The sequence below is a fragment of the Hemitrygon akajei genome, chromosome 23, assembly GCF_048418815.1.
Source record: "Hemitrygon akajei chromosome 23, sHemAka1.3, whole genome shotgun sequence".
NCBI classification, from domain to species: domain Eukaryota; kingdom Metazoa; phylum Chordata; class Chondrichthyes; order Myliobatiformes; family Dasyatidae; genus Hemitrygon; species Hemitrygon akajei.
In genome coordinates this window covers 40717177-40743320 of record NC_133146.1, presented here as the reverse complement: position 1 = coordinate 40743320, position 26144 = coordinate 40717177, and the positions used below count along the sequence as shown (strand labels likewise).

Below are 26144 nucleotides of genomic sequence, written 5' to 3'. Positions count from 1 at the left end.
CAGGCCAAAACCCTTCGTCATGATAGTCCAGATAAAGGGCTTCTACCTGAAATGTCAACTATTTATTCCTCTCCATAGATGCTGCCTGTGTTGCTGAGTCCCACCAGCATTTTATGCATGTTACTTTGGATTTCCAGCATCTGCAAAATCCCCAATATTTATGATTCACTGCTCACACACCATCAGCAAAGGGCTTCCAGGCAATAGATCCCTTGAAAATCCATGTGTGTATCACAAAATGCTGTCTCCTCACAAACATTGATAAACAAGTTATTGCAGCCTGGTATAAAGTTCTGAATGACATTGAACCTGTGTATCACTGCATGATCCCCTTAGAACCAGTTTTCATGAAATACTTTGTCCAAGTCCAGCTAGGCAGTGATACAGACCTGAGCAGTGTCAACCCCTGAGAACCCTTGACATTCAGTTCAATGATTGTGACATTATCAACTGTATGGCACCAAAAGAGAAAGGGATTGGGATTGACACCTTTGGAAGATGCGGTTCAAATCCAGCGCTAATCTTGTTCAAGAAATGGCAGGCACAAGATGGAGCAATGAAGCAGTGCTTTCCCAGTTATTATCTATGTCACACTACAATGCACTGCAATCTGAATATATTCCTTCCATAATCTCTGCACAACTAACAAATGGAGAAAGGAATATCTGACTGATTGATTGAATCAGACTTACATCCAACCATCTAAGCAATTTAACTGGTTGACCTTGACAGCTTCCAATTTTACTGACTAAATTGCATATTTTTTTCCCAGAAACATTGACAGGTTTACTCGTGGGTGAGATCATTGATGTCAACTTTAAAAGCTGATGGTCAATATGTGTAGGACAGGAGAAGATACAAGTATAGGTTTTGAGCTGCAAATGACAAAGATAGAAAACATTTCTACCATTTCTCTTGTTTCTCCTGTAACTAATTTTTTTTACATTTGATGCTCACTGACTACTGGAATTGATTGCCAGGTTGAGTAGTTGAGGCCATAACATTGATATTATTCAGAAATAGAAAGATCTTGGGGTTGTTCTCACAGGAGGTAACCAAATGGGTCACAACCATAGTGTGGAAAAGAAACACAAACACAAACTCGAAGCATTGTTCCTTCTCTCTGTACCTGATCACATGAGACATACATTACTGCTGCAGGTTATCGTTCTAGTTTAATTTCTGGGCTGTTTCTGTTAACAAAGGTTCTTTCTTTGCAAATGATTTATCTCCACAGTAAGGATCGCTCTTTCACATCAGAATCAGGTTTAATATCTCCAGCATAAGTCGTGGTTTGTAAACTTTGCAGCCGCAGTACAGTGCAATGCATGATAAATATAGAAAAAGCTGTGGATTACAGTAAATATATATATATTAAATAGTTAAATAAATATTGCAAAAACTGAAATAAAAATGTAGTGAGGTAGTTTTCATGGGTTCAATGTCCAATCAGAAATTAGGTGGCAGAGGGGAAGAAGCTGTTCCTGAATCATTGAGTGAGTGTCTTCAGGCTTCTGTACATCCTCCCTGATGGTAACAATCTGAGAAGGGCATGTCCTGGGTGGTGGGGGTCCTTAACGATGGACACCATCCTTTTAGGCACCACTCCTTGAAGATGTCTTAGATACTATGGAGGCTGGTATTGATGATGGAGATGACTAATTTTACAACTTTCTACAGCTTACTTTGATCCTGTGTAGTATCCACCCTCTTCCACCCCCCCCCCCACATACCAGATGGTGATACAGTTAGTTTGAATATGCTCTCCACAGTACATCTGTAGAACTTTTCAAGTGTTTTAGGTGACATACCAAATGTCCTCAAACTCCTAATGAAATATAGCTGCTGTCTTGCCTTCTTTATACGTGCATCAATGCATGGTTCCCTATAAAAAATTTTAAGGTGTACAGAGTAATCATTTTGTCTTTAAATTTACATTCTGTTTTTTTTTAAAAAAAGATGGTTTTAAAACTCAGCTGATTTATTGCATTCTTTGTATTTTTCACTTTCTTTTCTATTGTGCAGCAATGATTGTATCCAATTTACAATTTAATCCTACCAAAACCACATTCTTCAGACGTATTCCAAGAACTACCACACCATGGAGGATGTGTCAAAAGAGTGCAAGTCTATTTTCTTACAACATCCACTGCTTCCAAAAGATACCAGTGAGCAGCAGGGACCTTGGATTACTTTATGCCTCCCATTTCACGCTCATTTTAATTCCAAATGTGCTCCATCTTTAGACAAAATCTGATAATTTAAATATACCAATTAATTTGAAGCCTTGTCAAGTGGCGTGGATTATTATTACATTGACTAGAATTGTCAGCTCCAATGCTTTGGAGAGCACTCTGTCCTTTCACTGAAGTACCTCTGCATTAATATTGCCATACTAATTTGAGATTAAATGACCATCTTCAGTACTGTATCTTTCTGTGATTACAGAGCTCCGTTTAGGCCAATAACTTATTTCTTGTCATTTCTTTTTCACAGGCAAATACAGAAAATAGTTCATGACATTAAAAAGAATGATGGTGGAATTATAAGGAAGTTTAAAAAGTAAGTTAATGTTTCATTCTAAGTTATTATGTTATTTATAAGCCTATCGTTTAGTTTTCAGCAAAGTTCTCCATGAAGATCAGAATTAATTGCATTTCTGAATGCCTTATTTTCTTAAAGAAACCAAACAGAACAGCCTTTTTATTGTTACTGCTCCTATCCTGGCAAAGACCCAAGCAGTTGTGGTTACTTTGAGTATATTTTGTTCCCACAAGGGACATGCCTTTTTAAACTTCCAAATAAATTAACCTTTGATCTTTCTAATTTAAAAAGTGAATATATCAAATAAAAAGATGAATATTTTCTATTACTTTATGATTGTTTTGCTAGATTATAGTTTTTATTCTCTTTTGTGTCTTGTATAATGTTGGTTTACATTTTCTGTGTTTTAGTGCCTATAGCAGAAGATGCAAATCTTCCTCGTCACTTCACCTCTTTGTCCTTTCTCCTCTAGACAGTTCCATGAAATATCTACCCTAATATTTTTAAACTCAATTTTGTCAGATGGTTCCCAGTGTCTTTTTACCACAATAAGGGCAAGTTATTAGTGTTTAAGTATCATTTTACAATATAGAATACACTTGATTTTTGAAAAGACAGTGTTTGAAATGGATCTTAACTCCACATGTGTGCCTGTGTTTGTGCAGCATTATGTATATGCTTCATTCATATATCTAGTTTCATGGAAAAGCATATTTAAAATGGTTTTTATTTTTATTTTCAAGATGTTCTTATTATTGATGTTACAATGTGGTGTGATTGTTGTATTGTGATGTTACTATTGTATTTTCTTAAGTTTACAGCTAGATTAAGATCCTTGTTTTGCGTAAGAATGTGGATCTTATTTTCTCCCCTCTGATTGATTGAGTTCAAGTGTAGCCAAGTGTGGGAATGTGTTGGACACACGCACGCGCGCGCATTTATGGATTACAGATTCGAGTAATCTTTCACTGTAGTTGTCTGTATCCGGTGTCTTTCAGTGAAACTCCTGGAATGGATGTTTGAGATATGGAACAGCAAACAATATGCTGCTGCAATGCCAAGAGGATTGCAGCAGCGAAAATGGCTATTGGCTCTATAGCGTTCAAATGGTGCGACCAGCCTTGCTGATCATCATTGCTGGCTCTGATGCAACATAGCTAATCATTTACAGATGGCAGAAAAGTTCTTGGATCTTCTTCAGAGATTCTCCAGTTTGAGGAACCAGTAGAGTTCTGGGGCCATAAAACACAGAAGCAGCCTGCCAATTCAGCACCAGATATCAAAACTTCATTTTCATAAACCTCGTTGTCGTGCCATTTTACTTCCCTCTTCTCTCTCTTTCTCTTAAACGCACGTACACACACACTCACTCACTCACTCAATCTAACACACGCACGCACACGCAGGAACTGACCCCTGTTCACTGGTCACTGCCGTTGCAAAGCCTTGCAATAGCCACTATGCTACTGCACCACGAACAGCGATGTCACCATGCTGGTAACTGCTACACCACCCTTCTTCTCATTGCCGTGCTACTGTGCCGCGGACATTTGCGGTTCCTTTCAGCAATGACTTCGGGAAATGTGCTGACATATTTGTTGAACTCTTTGGCATTCTTGTGAATGTTCCCACTGGCCTCAATGGGTATTTTGCCGCTATGAACTGGGAAGCACACCTCCATCCCGCCAGTCTACCTGTTGGACAACTGCTGCATGTCAGGCAGCATCTGTGGAAAGGGGTGAACTGTCAGCACTCTAGACTGAGACCCTTCATCAAGTTTCAGCCTGAAGCATCAACTGTTTATTCCCTTCCATATATGCTGCCTGACTTGCTGAGCTCCTCCTGCATTTTGTGTGACCAGGATTTCCAGCATCTTCAGAATCTCCTCATTACAAATTTGAGACATGCTTAGCACAGTTGATATCCATCCTTTTTCCTTTTTGGTGAGAAGACAACTTGCTCAACAACAATTATTCATAGGGGTCTTGGTGGTGAATATTGCACACAGGTCAATCATGTGGCATCAAATCTATCTTTCCCCATATCTACACGTCTATATTTCTGGAGGGATATCAAAAGAGTGAGGGCAAAACTCCCTTTATTTGTTCCTTCCCCTTCCAGGAATAATGTGGACAATCAGAGTATTGAATTTCTTTGCTTATTGCTACCAGATTACTTACTGGATTAATGTAGTAATCATTTGGGAGTGCTAATCATGACTACTTGACAAATGTGAAGGAATTGATACTTGCAAATTACATAACAGCATTCTTCTTAAAAATTAGAATGTTAATTTTGCATCTAGTGGGATACATTTTTCACCTGAGTGGTTCTGATGGAGAAGCTCATTATTATTAAGCACATTTGAAGCTTAAAAAAATTTTCACTGATAAAAAGGATCAGTTTAAGTCGGTCATTATTTGATACATTTAACATCCTTTTTCAAGTTTTTCGATTGTTAAATTCTGTTTGTGAAATCTAGTTCTGGGGATCATGGACTTAACATGAAATGTTGAAAATACCTTTGTCCTTTCAGATCTTATCTCACCGAAATGGGTTTCATGTTTATGATCTCACTGATTTAAATGTTGTTTTATGATTATTTACAGTTTTTATTTGCTTTTGCTTTTAAAAGTTCGGATGGAATTGTGTAAAGTGATTGATGAGATGGGTTGACTTAATGGTCACTTAATCTTCTCCAAATTTGACAAAGATATTTCTTGACTATCAAATGAAAAATGCATTCTTGGGGTTATGCTAATAAAAATCTGCAATTGCTAAGCTGTTAGACTTTCCTCCATCTCATAGGTTCCAAAATGAGCAAGTGGCCTTGATGCGTAAGACCGGGAGAAATACTTGGGATCGGTATGAATAACCATTGAACGCCTGTTAATTCTTTTCTCTCATCAGCATGCTGCAGGCTTTGTGTGATGAAATAGCCATGACCCATTTAAAGCAGCATATCTACATAGAGACATTATTTTTAACTTTATTTGTACTAATGTATATTGTAGAAAATGGAATAATCATGGCATTCCAGGATTTTGAGGCCAATAATTTTTCGAACCCATGCCTTCAAAACTATGTTAGGTTGAACATTTTGCATTGAAACAAGAAACTTCATTTATGGCCCTCTGTCTCAATATATTATATTTCCTTGAGTATCACTTCTACTCTTATTAAAATATACTTTCGCTAATAAGAAGGCTCAGAGTTATACATTATACTTTAATAGTAAGGTAGGGCTCAAGTTTTAATGTTAGGTATTCTGCATATTTTAGAAATACAATGGATTCCTGTTAATTGGGCCATCAGTTAAGCAGGGTAGCTGGTTATTTGGGACAACTCTTAAAGAACTAAAACAAATCCAGAAAATTGCCAGGATTCCATTCATTTATTTGGAACACTATGCCACGTAATTTGGGTAGGACGTAGACCGAACAGTTTCTAACTAGCGTCAGTCACGTGAACTTATGTAGTGGTTAGACTCCACACTGTGCTTAAAGCGAATAGTTTTTAAATAGCATCAGTTGCGTGTGCTGGTGTTCAAAAACCAGTGACTTTTGTCACTGATAGTTGGCAATAAATAAGCAATAGGACATTTCAGAACTGTAGGAAGGCAGTCCATCATCTGCATTCTGTGTCAGCACTGATTTTGTTCATTGCTTACACTGGATGAATTCCTCCATTGCTAACTATTAGGAACTAATTCGCAGTTTTATAGTACTGTAGTACCATTAGTAGGGTTCTAATTTGTTCTGTATTTCACTTAAATACATAATTGTTACACAGTTTATCTTTTTTATACCCCTTTTTAACTATTTCCCTGAAACTGAGGCTAATCGAGGCAGCTGCTTAATGGTCCAAAATGCATTGGTCCCAATGTGTCCCGATTAACTGGAATCCACTGTAATTACTTGTTTTAGTTTCCTAGCATTAGTTCCTGCAGTTCTATAGTACAAGGTTGGCAGGGCCCAAAACATAAGTATGGTTATCGTGATTATGTTGCTACTTCCTCATCAATCAACTGCAGGTGCAATTTTATAAGATGAGGAAGTGATTTATTTTTTGTATATTTTTCCTTTGAGGTGGAGTTGCTTTGCAGGTGCATGGTTTCTCTTCAAAGAGTAAAACCAAAACTGATTATTATATATTATGGCTTTCATTGGAATGAAACTTTAATTGTCTACTGACTTGAAGGTCTATTATTGGACGGTAACCAAAACAGAAAACTTGTATAACTAGTATAACTGGACAAACATTCCTTTCAATATATGAATGGAGAATAGGTGATAGTGTTATTGTAGATTAAAGTAGCATTAATAATCTGTAAAACAGAAAAAGGAAATACTGTGGTGAAACTAATATTGTCTCAAAAATGTAGTGGTTACATTTAATCAGAATTGTTCTTCAAGGAAATATGACACATTTGGAGAAACACTGGGGATTTCAATAAGAATCTCATTTTGTGGGATGTCCCTCATACATTATGAAATGAAGACTTGTTCTTCCTAGTTTCCAAGAAATTATGATCAAAATCTTTTGGTGGATTTAATCAGACCATTCATAATTTAATGACTCTAAATTCCTGGATGCATTTGGTTTTTACAAATTGAGTGATCATTCCTTTGTACAATTAGAAATGCTTACCCAGAAAAGCTAACAGTTCCGTCACATTCAGAATGAATGCAGCAACTAAGTATTAACAAAGCTAATGACTGCATATCTTTCATAGGTGTATATTCCATTGCATGCAGTACTGTAGAGATTTTCTGTTCCAAGTCAATGCGTTGTGACCTCTGTTAAAATTAAACAGGTTTATTTAATCTTTTACAGTCTGTTTCAAGAACAAGAACACTTTGGTTAGAAAATCATTTCATTGATTTTGGCACATATTACTATTTTGTCCTTGTAGTTTTTAATGGTCAATGCTATATCAATTAATAAAGAATTGCATTAGAAGATTTAACAAAATTTCAGCTGTTCAGATTGGTAAGGATATTCTTACAGTAATAAAGCAGCTCGTTTGCATCAGTAGAAAAGGCACTAAATAAGTTACTTACTGGTATATTTGAATAAAGCAAGATGATATGATTAAGATTTATTTGTACATCAGGGAGCTGGCATTACCCTGGGCTCAGCTGATAGTGCTCTCACATCCGAGCTAGAATCTTGTTGCCCCTTTCTCCAGAGCCCTGAGCACTTTATCTCAAGTGGCACTACTCCGAGAGTGGGGTGGGATTGGAGCTGCTGTCAGTGTGGTGCCTCATTGAAACAATCTGCAACAATGTGGAACAATTTGTTGTATGATTGAAAAGAAAACAAGGGTGTTCCCTCAAAGTTCTGGCCAATATTTATTCTTAAACTAACCCTAATGAAATAGTTAAAATCAAGATATATTTCACAGCCGATTAGCTACACGATATCAGTGACCACACTTGTTTGATTGCTTTAGAATATCTGGTATTCTGAAAGATGATCTAGTGCTTTCCAGGTATATCTCAGTAATTAACTCTTCCCGGGCTTCCAGTGGGTACAGGTATCAGTTATAACTGATATTTCGATGACAGACTCCGCCATCTTCATCGGGGATGATCCCTGAAGAAGCTGGTGGAGTTTCTCATTGAAGCGTCGGTTATAATCAATGCCTGTACCTGTCTGAAAGCCTGGGAAGAGTTAATTCATCTGATATTCTGCCCTTACTAGAACACTCCGTAAGGTGACCCACATGCCTGCCTACAAAGATGCATTATGGCTTGAAAATCTGGATCCTATAAGATGTAGCAAACCTTGATGCATCCAGTTGGAAAATGCACCTTGCATGTTCTGCTTAAATAAGCTAACTGCTAAAGTGGAAAAAAAGATTCTTATATTGAACTGACTAAACTATCTTTTGTGGTTTGGTGATGTAAATATGTTGCTTTAGGCTTCAAGAGGCAAATGGGTGGTGGTAGTGTGGGGGGGTTATAAATATCTCTGCATTCTTTTTCTCCATTATATCACCTAGCAGCAGGCTTCTGCATCACTAGATCGTGTATTGCAGCATAGGATGTTCATGCATCTTTCCTGTGCTGATAGTAATAGCCCTAAAAGTGAAGTAGTGATCCATCTGGGTAAAACTGCTTGCTGCCCACCTGTTCGGTCTCTATTGTTAGAACGTACCTCACATTCTCTTGAAAGGCAGTCTGGAACTTTGTATCGATGTGTGAATAACGCCAGTGCCTCGTTTTATTTACTGACCAGTCGCTTTGCAAGAAGCTAACTTCACTCACATGGCCTCTGACAGTGAACCAAATACTGCTGTGTTTCTAACATGCATGGACTAACTTGGATTTGCTCTTACATCAGGATAACATCTTGTGCATACTTAAACCACTAACAATTTGAAGTTTAACATTCCCTGCCATTGTAGTTCTTGTCTTGACTCTTGCGTCTATTTTTTTCTCTCTTTAATTGCTGCAGAATCACAAAACAAGCACCACCTACTGTCCCTCACAGAGATTACACAGGTAATGTATGCAAAAAAAATCTTGATATAAATTATAAAGCAAATGGGATGTGCTTTTTTATTTTGCTCTGAGAGGAAACATGCAAAATAACTCGAGAAATTTGAAGATATTTAGCTAATTTAGCTTTGCCCAGTTAATTCCAGAAGCCTTTGGGAGTGAAGTCCTTGGTCATAGCAAGAACACCAGTATAAATATTTATCACTCCTCTCACAGCAGGGAATGGTAGGAATAAGATTTATGATTTTTGAGAAGTGCTACCATGATTGAACATACAGTGCCTATTTATTTTTGAGTGAAACACATTAAAATATAACTGATTTTCTTTGGAAGTGACACTTGGCGGGTCCTGATGATGCATACATGTACAACATACCAAGCAATTCTCCAGCCTTCAATCACTTTTGAAAAAATTACCACAGATTTATAATGGATGCAACTTTTTGATGAGTTTTCTGTAAGCAAAATTCAATGTTAATTCAATTTTCTTTTACTTTAAGTCACTTACAAGTTTGCTGTAAGTGCAACTTTAAACTTTCGTTTTCGAAGTCTGCTACTTTGTGTTAAAATATTGAAGAGACTAGTGCAATATTTTAATCTGGAATAATACAATGTTAAAAAAAAGCTTTTTATTACATTCATCTTAAAAGTAATCTTGTTCTGTCAGATGTTATTTCATAATTTAAGTTGTACATCAGGAATAAAAAGATGGTTGAGTTAATCAAAAGCAAGAAAGTATTGTAATGCATTTTCAATGGACACATCACATGCTACCTTTAAAGGAATTATCAATAAAATTCTATTGGCCAATGATCCAGATGACTATTGTAGGAAATGTACAAGAGCACCAAAACCCTACATATCTTCAAAATCCTTACAGCCCCTTTAGATTACTTTCAGAATCAGAAACAGTTTTATTACCACTGACAAATATGTCATGAATAGCGGAGGGGAAGAAGTTGTGCCTAAAATGTTGAGTGAGCGTCCTCATCCTCCTCCCTGATCACGATAATGAGAAGGAGACATGTTCTTAGTGATGGGGGTCTTTAATGATAGATACCACCTTTTTGAGTCAATGCCTTTTGAAAGTGTGCTCATTGATGAGGAGGCTAATGTCCAATATAGAGCTGGCAGAGTTTACCTGTCTCGATCAATAAATAAAAACCAAATTTATTTTCCTCACCTACGTAACTCATTTCTAGAACTGAGATTCTACTTTTGTTTCCTCAGAGGATCAAGTATATAAAGATTCCTTACGCTATTGATGATGTGAACAGTTCCAGCACAAATTGCACCTATTTTTAAAAAGTATATTAGACCCGAGCTTCTGCTCATACCTATTTGCAAATCACCAAATGTAATATCTGTTTTACAAATTATTCCCTGATGATGGTTAAGAGTGTGAAGATAGGTGGATACATCTGAATGTGAAAGAAAGCAGTTTAAACAATTTTATGATAAATGTGCTTAAGCTATTTTCTTGATAGATTGGATTACAATTTTTTAGTTCTAAATTTTAAAAAATTAAATCTTTTCTAAGTTTTGGAATTCTTTGTGCCCAACGGATCCTGCTTGAACGGTAACGAATTAACAGACATTTCATATGATTGTAAATTTATCCATGGTTAATAGCAAGTTTTACTTCTAGCACTCTGATTTTCACTGTGCTGCAGAAGGTCATAGAAACTCGTGTGATTCTAACATTTTAATTTAATATTCAATAAACTTATGGACAAGTTATACTGAAGGCAAGTGAATTATGCCACAAACTCTAGCATTATTGACCAGAACCTCTAGATCCTGTTATTGGAACAGCCCTTCCTCACAGCACCTTCCACACCTGACTCCAGGCTCTCCTGCATCTCAACACTGCGATGCAAGTCTGGAAGCTTCACCACATTCAAACCCTGTTGAAGGTCCAGTCAGATTTCATTCACTCATTAGTGTGGAAGGGCCACTTTAACATTGGCTTTATTTATACTGGATGTGGTTTGGAAATCTCAACTTTCTGGCCAGATGTTCTACATTTCTCAGTAGACAATTAAAAGGAATAAGAGTTTCAACTTGCCTGGTATTCTCCAACATCCATATTAGAGCTCTTCCAATAATTTGTTTTCTTTTGCATCATTCCAAAGTAAAATATTATATTAACATAAGTGTTGGTTTATTAAAAATTAACTTTTCTTATTCTTACTAATAGAAGGAGCTGAAGGTCCAGGTGGTGAACAATGGTCTGACAATGAATTTGTAAGTACTCTGTGTAAAAGTATCTGATTAATGGTGTAATAAAACAGTTAACTGGAAGAACGCCTAATGTTGGAATGTTTGTGTAAGGTGCACTATTTAAAAAGATTTATTTCAATGGACCATATCTTGGTGTATGCCCACCACCAAGAATCACTGTTCTTAGTGTATCCAGGCCAATACTTACCACATGTGTAAATTTCATTGGCTCAAGCCATCAGAGGGTCAAAGTGCAGGGTTTAAAATGGGTACTGAAGAAACATTATCAGCCCCAAAGCTCCCCTTTAGTAGAGAGCAAATTATGTTGTATAGAACTTAGGCTGAAATTGTGCTGAATCTTGTGAATTCTGTTTATCTGATCCCATATGCTGTAAAACTGGTGAAGGTGAGCTTCTCATTGCACCTGATTTTTGTCCCCAGGTTTTCCAACTATTAGGGCATGAGGACTACTGAATAGCTTCTAAATTCAGTGACACTTAACAAATAGTCTTTTTTCATGAAAATATGAAATTAGGAATGAAAATAGCTAAAATTGCCTAAAACAAATAAATGCTCATTTAAATTAAATTAAAGCAAAATACAGTACTTATTAAAAATAAAACTTGCCTTCAGCTTTACTTTTGCCCTCCAGCTTTACAATGCCCATTGAAGTCAACAATTTCCTTTTGATCTTACTCCAAGCCTAGGCTGTTACAGGACCCAGTGGGATTTTCCACTGTAAATGTGTTTTATTCAGTCAGTTTGTTTAATTCAGAATTTCATATTATCAGAATTCACAGACAAAATTCTTTGAATGATCTTGTTCTTAATAGTGCAAGTACATGGGCATCCATTCAAAACAGAGATGCAGGGAAATTTCTTTAGCCGGGGGTGGTGAATTTGTGCAATTTGTAGCCACATGCAGCTGTGGAGGCTAGGTCATTGGGTGTATTTAAGGCAGAGAATCATGGGTTGTTGATTGGAGATGGCATCGGGAAATGGGGTTGAGGAAGAGGGGGATAAAAAGATCAGCCATGATTGAATGGCAGAGCAGACTCAATGGGCCAAATGGCCTAATCCTGCTCCTATGTGTTATTGTCTTCATGGTCTTAAAATGAATTAATGTGACCACGTTTTAAAGCACAATGGAGACAGGACTTAAATAAATGAATGTTGAGTATAGAATCCATCAGATTTGCCTCATTAAGAGTATGGTGCTGTACTTTGGATATCCGCAGGTGTGATTTTTTTCATTACAATTGGATTCATCTGTTGTAAATCTGCAAGGTAATTCTGCAGCAATTTTTGTATAAAAACTAGTTTTCACTGATATTAAATTGCAGATTCCCCAGTTCACTTTGCTCCTTTTATGTACTCATTGGCTTTTTGGCTGGAGATTTCCCCCACTATCTGATTAACCAAACACCATTTGTTTTTATTGCTCCAAGTCATGAGAAAACAGTAAAATGGAGAATCAATAAGTTGAGGAAACTGAGGAACATTATGTTCCATGCTTTTGGTAAATGTGTCCTTTGTAGACTTTAGAAGGAATGTTTTAGTGCAGTATAATTTATGAATTTATTACCCGTAAATTTCCCTGAGTTATTTTGCACATGAACCAAAGGTATGATGTCATGATTGAGATGTTAGTAGATTTTGCTGCCAAGATGCAATAATCCTTCTGAGAGATTTGGGCTTTGTTTTTGTTAATTTGGAACACCAACATATTTTGTAAACATAAAATAATTATTAAATGCAATACATAATTTCAGGACGTCTCCCATAATTATAGATGAATCTTCATTTTGACAAAATGCATGTTTACTACAGAACAACAAGGATTTTAGTAAATGCTGGACATGCTCAAAAGAGAACTTTGAGGTGAAATTGTGCTAGAAGGGAAAAAAAGATCTAGAGTGGAAAATCTGCCGGGTAGTAGGATAATTATATGTACCATGCAATGCAATAAAGGTGAAAATGCAATTATTAAGGGAAAACTGACATTCACTTTGAGGTATGTGAGGTTATGATATTCCTTCCTGGTCCACAATGTAGCTGTAACGTTAATAATGCCAAGAAATGTCCGGGCAGTTCAATCTACTAATGCACAAGCAGGACTACACAATGCAAGTAAGTCCTGCTTCAGTGTTAGTTAATGGAGACTAACCTCAGCTGGTCCAGGACCTGAAGTCACACAGGGCACTCATCTTAATAACTCTAATTTGCAAGTTATTCCTTATGTTGACTTTTCCATGGATCACCCAAACCCCTCCACACTGTAATCCACACTGTAATCCCCACTGTAATTCACTAAAACAATCTTTGTTATGTCCCCAAATCACCAATCAGTCCTTTGCTAACATGCACCATGTCTTAGCCTGGCCCTCATTATCCCATCTGCAGTCCAGTCTCGGATTGGAACTTAATCCACCCCAAACACTGGACTGTTCCCTCACCAACCTTCCTTCCCCATTTTGCAACGCAGACCGTTGCAACTCATTTGTGATTACAAGCCCAACCCTTGTTTTGACAGGTCCAAAAACGAGAGCATAAATCAACATTGTTTTGTAGAAACCAGGGAATTTTGAAAGCCTAATTTTTTTAAGTATATCAAACAATTAACAGATATTCTACTGCATATCTTTATAATTGCCAATTGTGCTTTCAAGTTTTCTAAAGATTTGGACAATGCTGACAAGCTCACTGTGGCTGTCTCGTTGACCTGAGAAGGTAGTGTCAGTCTCCATGCTGAACCATTTTGGCCCCAGTAACGGTGCTAGATTAGGAATTCAGTGATTCTGACTTAGCAACAGTAAAACATTAATAGAAAATAAAAATAATATTTCATTATGGTGTACAACAGATATTCTTGAAAATTGATGAATCCTTCCCGTCATATTTCTTGCACAGAAGTCGATGGAATTTACAAGCTTACAGGCAAGAAATTGGATAGATAAAGATTATGATTCAAAATTCAGTAGAAGATGTAGAAAAATTGCGCAAAGATCCATTAATGACTATAGCAGGACATCTGATAGCCACTGCCACAAGTTAAATTTGCACTTGCATATATTCATCTCTTTTACATTTTCTGTGTTGCAAGTTGCTAAGGTGTGAGCTGATAACATCACAATGAGTGGAAACCATACATCCAGAACATGAACAGGGAAAATGACTGTTTAAATCGGATAAGTGAGATGAATACTCTCCATAAATTAATCAAAATTGCACAAAATTGAATTTTGATATTCATAAATATTATTTCCTAAAAATAACTCATTCCCATCTGCACTGAGTCTAAATTGTATTGCATTGTCTGTATCAGTAAAGACTAAATATAAAATGCCAGATTAGTTTTGACGTACCTGCACATGGAAATCAGACTGTATTTTATTACCTCTGTATACCTGTTAGGATTCTTTATTATGGAGAACATGGATCAACTGGCCAGAAGCTCTGCTGTATGATGCAGTAGCCATTTGTGTAGAAATGTGCCAACTACCCACAAATCCCTTCCATATGAGGCCAGAATGTGTCAGTAATTTGTGTTGATGGATGAGAATAAATCTGCTCCTTGACTCAAAATTACTGGTTTTCGAAAGCTGCAACACACCCAAAAAGCTGGAGGAACTCAGCAGGCCAGGCAGCACCTATGGAAAAAGGTACAGTCAACGTTTTGAGCCGAAACCCTTCAGCAAGTCCTGCCAAAGGGTTTTGGCCCGAAACATCGACTGTACTTTTATCTGTAGATACTGCCTGGCCTGCTGAGTTCCTCCAGCTTTTTCTGTGCTTTGCTGGGATTTCCAGCATCTGCAGATTTTCTCTTGTTTGTGTTTTTTTGAAAGGAAGCCTGTTGAGCTCACTTAGTACTGGAGCTGGGGACGCCCTCTTTTAAATTGCCCAATCAATATGAAATTGGGTTCAAACTAAGAGAAGTAAATTCCAAGAGATGTTAGGTTCTGATATAGATTCCACTTTATCACATGCTTTAGGAGATGTCAACAGGCAGATATAACTTGCTCCTCAGTGGGACTGTGTGTAAGCTAGAGGTGCAGAAACACAGCCTCTCCCACAATAACCATCCGAGAGGTGTGTGCACACATTCACTCCATAGCACGTCTGCAAGCCCTGCTCCGCAGTGGGGATACTTCCTGGCATGAATGTCACATCTCCCCGCTGGAAATGAGGCATTAGCTTGATATGTTTAAAACATTATATTAAAACATTAATCACTTGATATGTTTAAAACATTAAATTAAGTGCTCTGCTACTTACACCAGCCAATGAAATATTAACATTCGATGATGATATGAATGATTGTATTTTTGCAGTACATATTTTTTATTCTAATTCAAAATCACTGTGCCAATTGGTATACCATGTCAAATCAAATGAAGGAAAACCATAGCTGTTTCTGCTTGTGCACAGGATAACAGTGATTATGAAAACCCCGATGGACATTCAAATGATTCAGACACTTATGAGGATCCACATGACGACGGTGATGTTGAAGAAAATTATGAGCCACCTCCAAGTGAGAAAAGCAAGAAAATGATTCCCAACTTTTTCTCAATGTCTAGAGAAGAATATGCAGGTAATACACAGTCCTTTTGATTTCAGAACCAGGGTCCTATGTTTATTAATGTCAACTATTCATTGGATTTTATCTTAATAGCTACATCTGTGTAAAGTTCCAAGTTTTTGTACAGTTAAACATTAGAAAAAGCATAAAATTATTTACCAAGTGAGCATAATCAGAAATATTTATAATCTTAAGACTAACCAATCTTTTCCCTTGGCTTTGATCTGCTAGGTCTCACTTTGGCATTTTGAATCTTAGTTGTAATTTATATAGTTTCATAGAAAAAATACACTGTAAGGAATGGAATCAGTTTGCTTGTTGATTCATAGAAATGTACATCGCAGAAGCATGCTTTTTGGGGGCATGTCACCCTTGACAACCATGATACCTATCTACACTGATCCCATTTGTCCACTTTGGGCCCATACCACTGTGCCTTTCCTGCCCAAGTACTTTTATAAACTTGTAATTGTATTTGCCCCCATCATCTCCTTATTCCAAATATCTCTCTTTCTGCATGAGAAACCTACCCCTCATTTCTTCTTTAAATTCCTCCCCTGCTACCCCAAACATATGCCCTCCAGTTCCAGGCTCCCTGCCCTGGGTAAAACACAATACCTGTGCTATCGATGTTCTCATAATTTTGTAAACTTCCCTAATGTCACCCGTAAGCCTTTTATGTTCCAGTGAGAATAAACCCAGCCTATCTATTCAGTTCTTTATAAATGCAGCCCTCTGTTCCAGGAAAAGTCCTGGTGAAGCTCCTCTGCACACTCTTTACTGCTGCCACATCCTTCAACAAAAACCATACATGGTGCTCCCAACTGTGGTCTAAGTGTTTTGTACAACTGCAGCTTGATGCACCAAACCTAATCCTCAGTGCTTTGGCTTATGAAGGTAAGCATGCTCAATGCCTTTTTTACTAGCCCATCCACCTTTGTCTCCAGTTTTGGTGAGCTGTGGACTTGCACCCCAATGTACAGCAACATTGCTAATGTCCCTACCATATACTCTGTATGTCCCACCAGAACTTAATCTCCCAAAATTCATTACTTCACTCATCTGGATTAAATATTATCTGCCATTTGTCCTGCTCATCTTTCCAGCTGATCTATGCCTCACTGTTTCTTTTGACAACTTCCTTTGTTACCCACAACTCCACCACTTTTTGTGTCATCTGCAAAGTTGCTAATCAGAACAACTGCATTCCCATCCAAGTCACTTATCTGTATCACAAAGGTTCCTGCACCAATCGCTCGTTATGACTTACAGTTAGAAAAATACCCATCCTGTAATACATGCCCTGCATACTATTGTGAGTTAAAATGAAGCCACCATAGAGACTCTGAAGCTGATGATATAGAAGTCTTTGTACATATTCAAGATGGTGGTGTGACGCAGTTTGCAGCGGCCTCTCCGGAGTTGACATCTGTTATTTGTCAAGCGGGGTGCCGTGCACAATCCTAATCTGATGAAAAACGGACGTGGGAGCATGGAGGAACATCTGGAAATCTCCAGGAAAGCCTTCTTCGTTACTGCTGCTGTTGTGAGGTCCGGGTCTGTGCTGGGAAGAACAGGACAGGACCCCAGTCCTCGGGGTCGCGTTGCCGGTGGCGGGACCCTGAGGACCCTGAGGACTTGTGGGAACTGTGTGGTGGTTTCTTTCGAACTTAAAGTCTTTTAACATCTTTGGACTGTTGCCCATGGTCTGTTTTTTTTAATCAATTGTGGTATTGTTTGCACTGTTGTAACTATGTGGTTTTGCATAAGTCTTGTAGCTTTAGTTTTTGGTTTGTTGGGTGGTAGAGTTGGTCTCCTGACTTGGTGTGTCTCGGTAGTCTTGTTTCGTCTGATGGGTTTGGAGCTCCTTTCCGGGGAACGCGCTAAGATGGTAGCGCAATATTAATACGCAGCAGCCTCTCCAGACTCTGGATTTGGGGATTGCCAAACGTTATGTGGATTTTCTGGTGTAGTCTGTTTTGTCGTATGCTTTTGTGATATCATTCTGGAGGAACGTTGCTTCATTTTTTAACTGCATTGCAGACATTCTGAATGACAATAAACCGAAATTCAAACCACAATTCAATTCAATAAAAACAAATGGGGACACGCTCAATAGAGTCTCCCAAACTTAAGGTACATCCCATTTTTATATCCTTAAGATCAATGGTAACAGTAGGTGATTCAATACAGTTTCTATAGTTACAATGACATTGTTTACTTCATTATTTTGGGTTAACAATGGTTCCTTTGAATTGCGTATCTAGAACTGAGACACTTTAAATATTCAAATGCTTTTTCTGAGATAAACTAATTGGGAACTTCCCTGAATTTACATGATGTTTACAATGTTAGAATGGTGCAAATTCTTTAAACCCATTTTTGATGCAGGCCGATTAACACAACCCTATTGCCTTAGCATTTGGCGGATGTGGATGCAGTCTCTTAGTCTGTGACCCAGCCTATGCCTGCAACTTCAATTTACTGCTTTCAACTTACAATAAAACCTGAAGATTGGTTTTTAGTAATATCTGCTATATTCACATAACTCCAGAATACTCCCTAAAACTACCACTCAGCCAAATTTGCGTCCAGCTGCCTTAACCATCTGGGCCAGCCACCAGGTGGGGCCTTAGAACAGTACAACACAGTACAGGCCCTTGTTAGAAGTCTCTCTGAAGCCATATATACCACAATACCTTCATCCACCTTCTTGGTTACCTCTTCTAAAGGATTTGTAAGACATTATCTCTGCTGCACTTATGACACAGTTAGATATTTCCCTAATGACCATCACTGACCCCTGCCCTATTGACCCCACATGCCAATCAGCCCTTTCAATAGCCATGGTCACAATCAAATTTTAGTCTTAAGCTAATAACCCCATTTTCTGTATTCAGTCAGTTTGATTTGTTGCTCAGTGCCAGAATAGATTATGTCAACCTCTTTGTAGAATCCAAACTTGAACACATAAGGAGTGAATCTTTTTGAGGGCTAAGTTCATGCACTCCCTGAGCAAAGGCACTTGCTTCTACATTCGTTCACAGTCTCCAGTTCTCCACTGCCTGACAACCAGTGTATTACTCAGTGAATGCACCACCTGACGCTGGGGTGTTATCAATCCATGACGAAGGTCCTGAATGTTTCCATGCACCCGGTCTAAATATATGCATTTTTTGCCTTCATGGGAGAATGGGGGTGCACCTACTGCCTTTGTCCCCCTCCTCTATCAAAAGCACTCCTTTTCACAGGTAAACATTTGCCCTAGCTTCACTCATTTTGTTAAAAAGAAAACCATTAAAAATCTCTAAATCTACACCCCCCCCCCCCCAACTCAATGGCAAATAACCAAAAGGCAAGAGTTTTATAAAATGCTACCGTAATTCCTGAGTAAATTGGAGCGGATTCCCAATGCTAAACACTGGCTCTTTACTAAATCATCCGTGAACAGGAATCAAACCTACAGGAAAAAGAGCTGTGGTTTTCCTTTACATGAGTCATATGAATCAGCACTTGAGTGTGCAGGGGGAAAAACTTCAGGGGTTGTATTTGGAAGAGCACAGTCTAATCGGGGTAGTCAGCATGGATCCCCACAGGAAAACTTGGACTGAGTTATTTCAGGAGAAGTCTGAGGAAAGGGCAGCTGATTGCAGCACAGGAGAGACATTTTCATCTTTTCATCGTGTTCCAGCTTGAGTCATACATCACAGGCCCTTCATCCCAAAAGGCATATGAGCAGAATTAGGCCACTTGGCCCATTGATTCTGCTCCTTCATTCTATCATAGCTGGTTTATTATCCATCTCAAACTGATCCTCGTGTCTCCTCCCCATAACCTTTGATTCCTTCACTAATCAAGAGCCTAGCAATATCTGATTTAAACAGAACCGCCCCCCCCCCTCCCCACACAGCTTTGTGTGGCAATAAATTCCACAGATTCATCACCCTCTGGCTAAAGAAATTCCTCCTCATCTCTGTTTAAAGCAATGTCCCTGTATTCTGGGACAGAGGGCTGTGTCTGCTGGTCTTAAATTCTGCCACTATAGGTAACATCCTGTCCACATCCACTGTATCTAAGCTTTTCATTATTCAATAGGTTTCAATGAGATCTCTGCTCATTCTCCTAAATGCTCCTCTCATTCCGAGAATCATTCTCATGAACCTCCTCTGGACCCTCTCCAATGCAAGCCCATTTTTCTTAGATTAGGAGCACAAAACTGCTGACATTACTCCAAGTGTGGGGTGACTAAAGCTTTATAAAGCCTCAGATTTATATCCTTACTTTTATATACTAGTCACCTCAAAATGAATGTTAACATTGCATCTGCCTTCCTTGCCATCAACTCAACCAGCAAGTTGACCTTGCATTAAGGATTCACTTGGGCTTCTGAAAATCCAGCGACTCTCCTTTATCTATCCGGTCTGCTATTTCCTCAAACAATTTTAACAGATTTGTCAGGCAAGATTTCCCCTTAAGAAAACCATGCTGACTTTGGCCTATTTTATTGTGTGCCTCCAAGCACTCTGAAACTGCATCCTTAATAATGGACTCCAACATTTTTTCAACTACTGAAGTCAGTCTAACTGGCCTGTAATCTCCTTTACAAACACAATAAAATCTGAAGATGCTGGAAATCCAAGGGAACAGACGCAAAATGCTAGAGGAACTCGGCAGGCTAGGCAGCATCTATAGAAAAAAAATAAAGCCTTTATACCTTTCCATAGATGCTGCCTGACCTGCTGAGTTCCTCCAACATTTTGTGTGTGTCGCCAATAATTTCCTTCCTTTTGCCTCCTTTCCTTCTTAAAGAGTGAAATGACATTTGCAATTTTCCAGTTTTCTGGAATCTAGAGATTCTTGAATGATCATTACTAAAGCCTCTTCAATCTCTTCAGCTACCTCTTTCAGGGCCCTGGGATGTTGCCCATCTGGTCCAGGTGACTCATCTACCTTCAAACCTCTCAGTTTCCCAAGCACCTTCTCCTTAATAAAAGAAACCGCACTCACTTCTGCCCCCTGACACTCTCAAATTTCTGACACTGCTGGTGTCTTCCACAGTGAAGACTGAAGCAAAATACTTGTTTATCTTTGTCCACCATTTCTACCTCTCCAGTGTTATTTACCAGTGTCACCTCTATTTCACTCCTTGTATATCTGGTAAAACCTTTCGGTATCCTCTTTTATACTATTAGTTAGCTTACCTTCTTATTTTATATATTGTCACATCATCTGACCATCTCTGTTCTTGGTCTGTACCCTACTCTGCTTTGGTGATTTCAAGTGCTCATCAGATGCTCTGACAGTATGGATGTCTAACTGTAATGCCATAATGACATCTTTCACCACTGATTCCATTAACAGTGTTATTCTTGGGGAAGCAACCTGAACGCCAAGCAAAATGTCAGTGTACTGTGATGGCGGCTGTTTTCAAATCTACTGTAAATGAAGTATTCATTTCCCCCTTATCACTCCTATAGACAATCGACCAGGAAGCCGGCCAGCAGTCCCCCCCTCAAAGCCAAATCCTGTTCCAACCAAGCGAAAGACTCCTCCACTGCCACACGCCGCTCGGAAGATGGGCCAAAAGGAAGATGATGAGGTATGGTCAAAAACATTAAAGGGATCTCACTCCGTTAAACAACTGTACCCTAAAAATTGCAAGTCTTCTCCAGAAGGTGAGAAGCAGTTCAGTATGTAACTATGAGCCAGGAATATCAAAGTTGACCCTGCACAGTATTTCCTCTTGTATGCTCATCCAATTCCCTTTTGAACACTGCAGTTTAATGGTCCACAGATTTTAATTGTCAGAGTCGTTTAGAAACTATTCAGATAGATTTCAATAATTAAATGTTAAAAATGTAATTAAAGACTTTAAAATACTAACAAATCATTAAAAGCATTACAATATAATCTGGAAAACACCTAACCACTTTTCAATGGGGTTGATGACACCATTCTGATGAATGACATTGGTGATCATACTCCAGCGGACTTTGATATACAGCTGCTTGTGTCCGGCCATTTTCTCAGCGCGACAATGTTCAGTCACAGGGCTTAGTGCTGACTCCAGCAATGAAGTGTTCAGTCAGATGCATGGATATCTGAGGAGTGTTGATGGTTCCTTCTGGGGCTGCCACTCATCAGTGGCTTTGCTTGTTTGAAGTTTATGGGTATACCTACACTGAAGATAAAAAATATTTAAACTTGTGCAGAAAGGAGATCATCTGTGTGGATGCAATAAAACTAGCATTATTTTTCATTCAGGTATTTTGATGTGGATCACTTTCTAATTCTTAATAGCTCTAAGTATAACCCATTTACATCTAATTGAGTTAAGTGATGGAGAGGTTAAGGATATTGTCAAGGATACGTGACTGTTTCCATCTCCTCTGCTTCATCTCTATGTGTAGCTACTGTAATATCAGCATCTGATTCCATTTCTCTGTGATCTAAGGAATAAATATATTAAGACACCATAAAATTATGGCGTTTTTTTTTTGTTGCCCTGAGGTACTTGCGTCCTCAGGATTAAAATAGGCAGCTTTTCAAAAGTACAAATCTGGCTTCACTCAAGTACAATTCTTTTGATTAGCTTTTGATTTCTTTGTTACTTGTTTGAACATTGATTGTGGCTGCACCATGCATCCTAGATTTTCACTTCATGAAATGTGCAATTATAAAACTAAAAAAAAAGGCTTGTAAATATTCTGATGATAGATCACTGAGATAAATCATAAAATCTCCACAGATGTGCTATGTGTTATGGACTTTTTTTATTATCTCATATTCAAATATGAAATGTTCGAGTTTATGCCTTAAAGTTTATTCCATAAATAAGCTTTGAGGCATTGTCAAAGTGGCAAAAGCAAATAATTGCCTAAATGCACAAGTCTGTGCATTGAGTAAGATTAATGCTCTATGCTTGCCATGTTGTGAAGTATTCATAATTCATGTGTGAAGTGTCACACATACTTTCAGAAATAGACAGAAAAAGATTATGTAAAAGTTGGAATTTTGAGTTCTGAAGAAGTCAACCCACATTTAAAATCTCCGTTAGAAAAAGTTAAGGAGAAATTATGTTCCGTTTCTAAGAAACAAATATTTAGGTGTCCAGGACATTAAAATATGATTTGAAATATATGGGGGTGCTCAGAGCATCTGCATTCAATTCTGACATCATCTGTAAGGAGTTTGTATGTTCTCCCCTTGAACCACTTAGGTTTCCTCCCACAGTCCAAAGATATACCGATTGGTAGGCTAATTGATCATTGTAAATTATCCCGTAAACTGGGAGATTACTGACCAGTGCAGTTCAAAGGACCAGAAGGGCCTGTGCCACACTATATCTCAAGAAATAAAGTAAATAAATATAAATATATTCAGTGTGAACACTAAGAGTGCTTATAGAAAATGATTTCTCTAGAAAACAGCTTATTTGAAAGGGATAGCCTCTTTCACCAAACAATATAAAAATATAAAACCATGGGTTTGGAGCACAAAATCACATACATATCCTGCAAAAGTACCTGGTGATTGGAGTTTGCAGACTGCTCAACAGCTGTTGTTTTATTTCAGTGTTTCTGTCTTATTGAGATAATGTTTCTTTAATTGCAGGGTGATTATATTGTCCCAATGAAGGATAATGAATCTGATGATGCATACATTGACCCCAAAGAGGAAAGGGCTCCTTCACCAACAATGAAACGTAAGTTCTTGCATCTCATATTTTTCACCACTTCAAAGAAGGAATTACGGCCCATCGAGTCTGTGCAAGCTCTCAGTGTGATCTCATCAATCTCATTCCCCTGCAATGTATTCCCTCTCCCATTCCCATCAATGGCCGCTCCTTGGGATGTGCAGAGAAGCAGGACAGGACCACAGAGATCGTGCAAAGTCCACACAGACGGCGGTTGACAAGGGTCAGCTGATTTAGAAGCACTAGCTGTGCGCCAGAAGCTGAATGTGCGCAGCATTATGATGAGTGTAGCTAAAGAAAGTTAATCTAGAGAATTGCCACAGCGATGACATGTGTATGGAAAGCATGGATGCAGGTTACGGAATGTGGCTCCTCAGAAGCCGATGAATCACAGCTCTTGTCAGATTCAGCATAGTTATATTCCGATGTAGGGTTTCAAACCAAAACCACAACAATCCCTTTCTCCCTACGGATGCTGCTCGATCTGCTGAATTTCTCCAGCGCTTTGCTTGTTGATTCAGCCAAGGTATGATCACAGAATGGAAAGGCTTGATTTCTCACAGGTGGCTGTAATAGATGCCTGATCAATGTTAGTCAATGTCACTTTCCTATCCTTTGAGCAATTCAGCACAGAGGACCAAAAATGGAAAATGCTAGGCAGACTAATTAGCTGATTTTTTTTTAATATTTCTACATCTGTCTTGAAGCCAATTTCATATTTGTCCTTTGGGCTTGCCAGGATATAATTATTAAGATGAAATCAAATTTGAAACAATTATGTTTAGTTCCATAATTAAGATGCATACAAGTGAATAGAAACATGAACAGCTTTCTAAATTAGTGAAGATGTGAAAAGATCAATCCTTTTAAACTGGAAATTGAGCGTGTGGGCTACAAATTTAAAAGTCTTCAAAAAGGCTAGAAAAATGGGGTAAAATCATTCTAGCGTGGAAATAAGACTGATAAGAATCTCTTAATCCTTATGAAGTAGAGCCAACTATAGATAGCAGACTTGCTGTATTTTTCATACCTGCTTTTAAATCTATTCAGATAAATCTATAACACACTAAAACCCCCACTCCATTCTTGTGCTGATCTCTTTATGCTGCCCAGGGACTTGCTGTCAATGTAAATAGATTGAACAGGACTTTTGCTCAATAGTGTAATATGTATTTTTGCTACACAATATGATCTTTGTAAAAAAAAAAGTTCACTGAACGCAATCATCAGTAGCAACCAACCAGACTTTTGATCGGCGTTTTTCTTTCAAGCTTCACGGGTGCAGAACCCTAGGGTCAGGCACAATAATGTTACAAGGCATTTTAACTATGTGTGAAATTATACATATGAGACCTACAAGTGGTGTCGGCCTCGAATGCTGCAATAGACCTTAAGTTAATGGTTAAGACCTGCTGTATCAGGTCTTAAGGCCTTCTCTGGGCAGCGGATGGAAGATGAGGCCTCAGGGTTTCACCCCAGTTCTCCACTCCCCCAAACTTCAAGATGTGCCCCCCACTTCAGTCAGCTTCCCGATTAACTTTCCCACTTCCGCATCTCTCCAAACAGCAACCCACCCACCATTTCCCACAGTATAATTTTTCAGAAATATAATTTTGCAGTTCCCCCAGGACCTTTCTCCTCTCTTGACACCCCCCCCCCCCCCCCACTAATCTCACACACCTCTAGGATATTCGCCTTACCATCTGGACCTTCCTGTCTGAATCCTAATCATCTTTCTTCCTAATCTTCAATCCTACACTTTCTACTGTTTTCTGACCTGCCTAAAGATATTTCCTCACTGGAGGCCCATTCTGTTATGTGAATCGTCAAATACCACACATGGAGCCTTACACAAAGCTGGTGTGATTCCCTGAGTACTTTTACAAGGGCCCTAGCACTTTAAGTCCATTATCTGTTCAATATATTACTACTATTTCATGTAGGGTGTTGTCTTATCGGTTTTTATGACAAGAATAACTGGACTTTGCTTTGGCTGTAAAAGGAAATTAAAGATCCTCAGATGGTGTTTCTGTTTGGATATAGTGGGTGATTCAGACACAGAAAACACTAATTTTGAGAATATTTTTGAACTTTCCAGATACTATTCAATATATTTGCAGACTGCCAAACATGACATCTGCTATGAACTAACACAGCATTTTACAATGTAATTGGAACATAATTCTTTGCTCTTTAAAAGTAACCAGAATATATAGGATATATTGAAAGGCAGTTCTTGTAGCAGTTAGATTAATACAAGTGAACCTGAAATCTTCACACCAGAGAAGCGTTTTATATTAGTAGTTGATCTGACACTCATCAATTCAAATTAAATAATGGAAAATGACAGTAAAATATCTGTTCAGGACCATTTACTTTGTTTCTTTCTAAATTTAAGGATTAATTTTTTTGGAGTTTCTTCAAAGGCCTGCAAACAATGCAGTTTGTACTAACCGATAATGCAGGGTTTGTTACTTTTAATCCAAAGGTGATACCATTGTCCTCCACTTACTTATAATTAGTATTAAAGGTCGTGCAGGCTCAGATTTCAGGAGAATTAGCTAAAACAAAAATCCAGTGTAACCAAGGTTGA

General features: G+C 38.2%; 1 protein-coding gene across 9 annotated transcripts in view; it reads left to right on the top strand.

The window, feature by feature from the left end:
- Window positions 1–26144, top strand: part of blnk (B cell linker) — a 202375-nt gene that overhangs the window by 120031 nt on the left and 56200 nt on the right. For 5 of the 9 annotated variants that reach the window (XM_073027502.1, XM_073027501.1, XM_073027508.1 and 2 more), the window contains 7 exons: window positions 2497–2562; window positions 5353–5409; window positions 9007–9053; window positions 11251–11297; window positions 15702–15867; window positions 21333–21454; window positions 23470–23560. In XM_073027502.1, coding sequence (XP_072883603.1) covers window positions 2497–2562; window positions 5353–5409; window positions 9007–9053; window positions 11251–11297; window positions 15702–15867; window positions 21333–21454; window positions 23470–23560 — 596 coding nt within the window. The remainder of the gene's footprint in view (window positions 1–2496; window positions 2563–5352; window positions 5410–9006; window positions 9054–11250; window positions 11298–15701; window positions 15868–21332; window positions 21455–23469; window positions 23561–26144) is intronic. The other 4 variants (XM_073027503.1, XM_073027510.1, XM_073027507.1 and 1 more) reach the window with 1 other exon arrangement.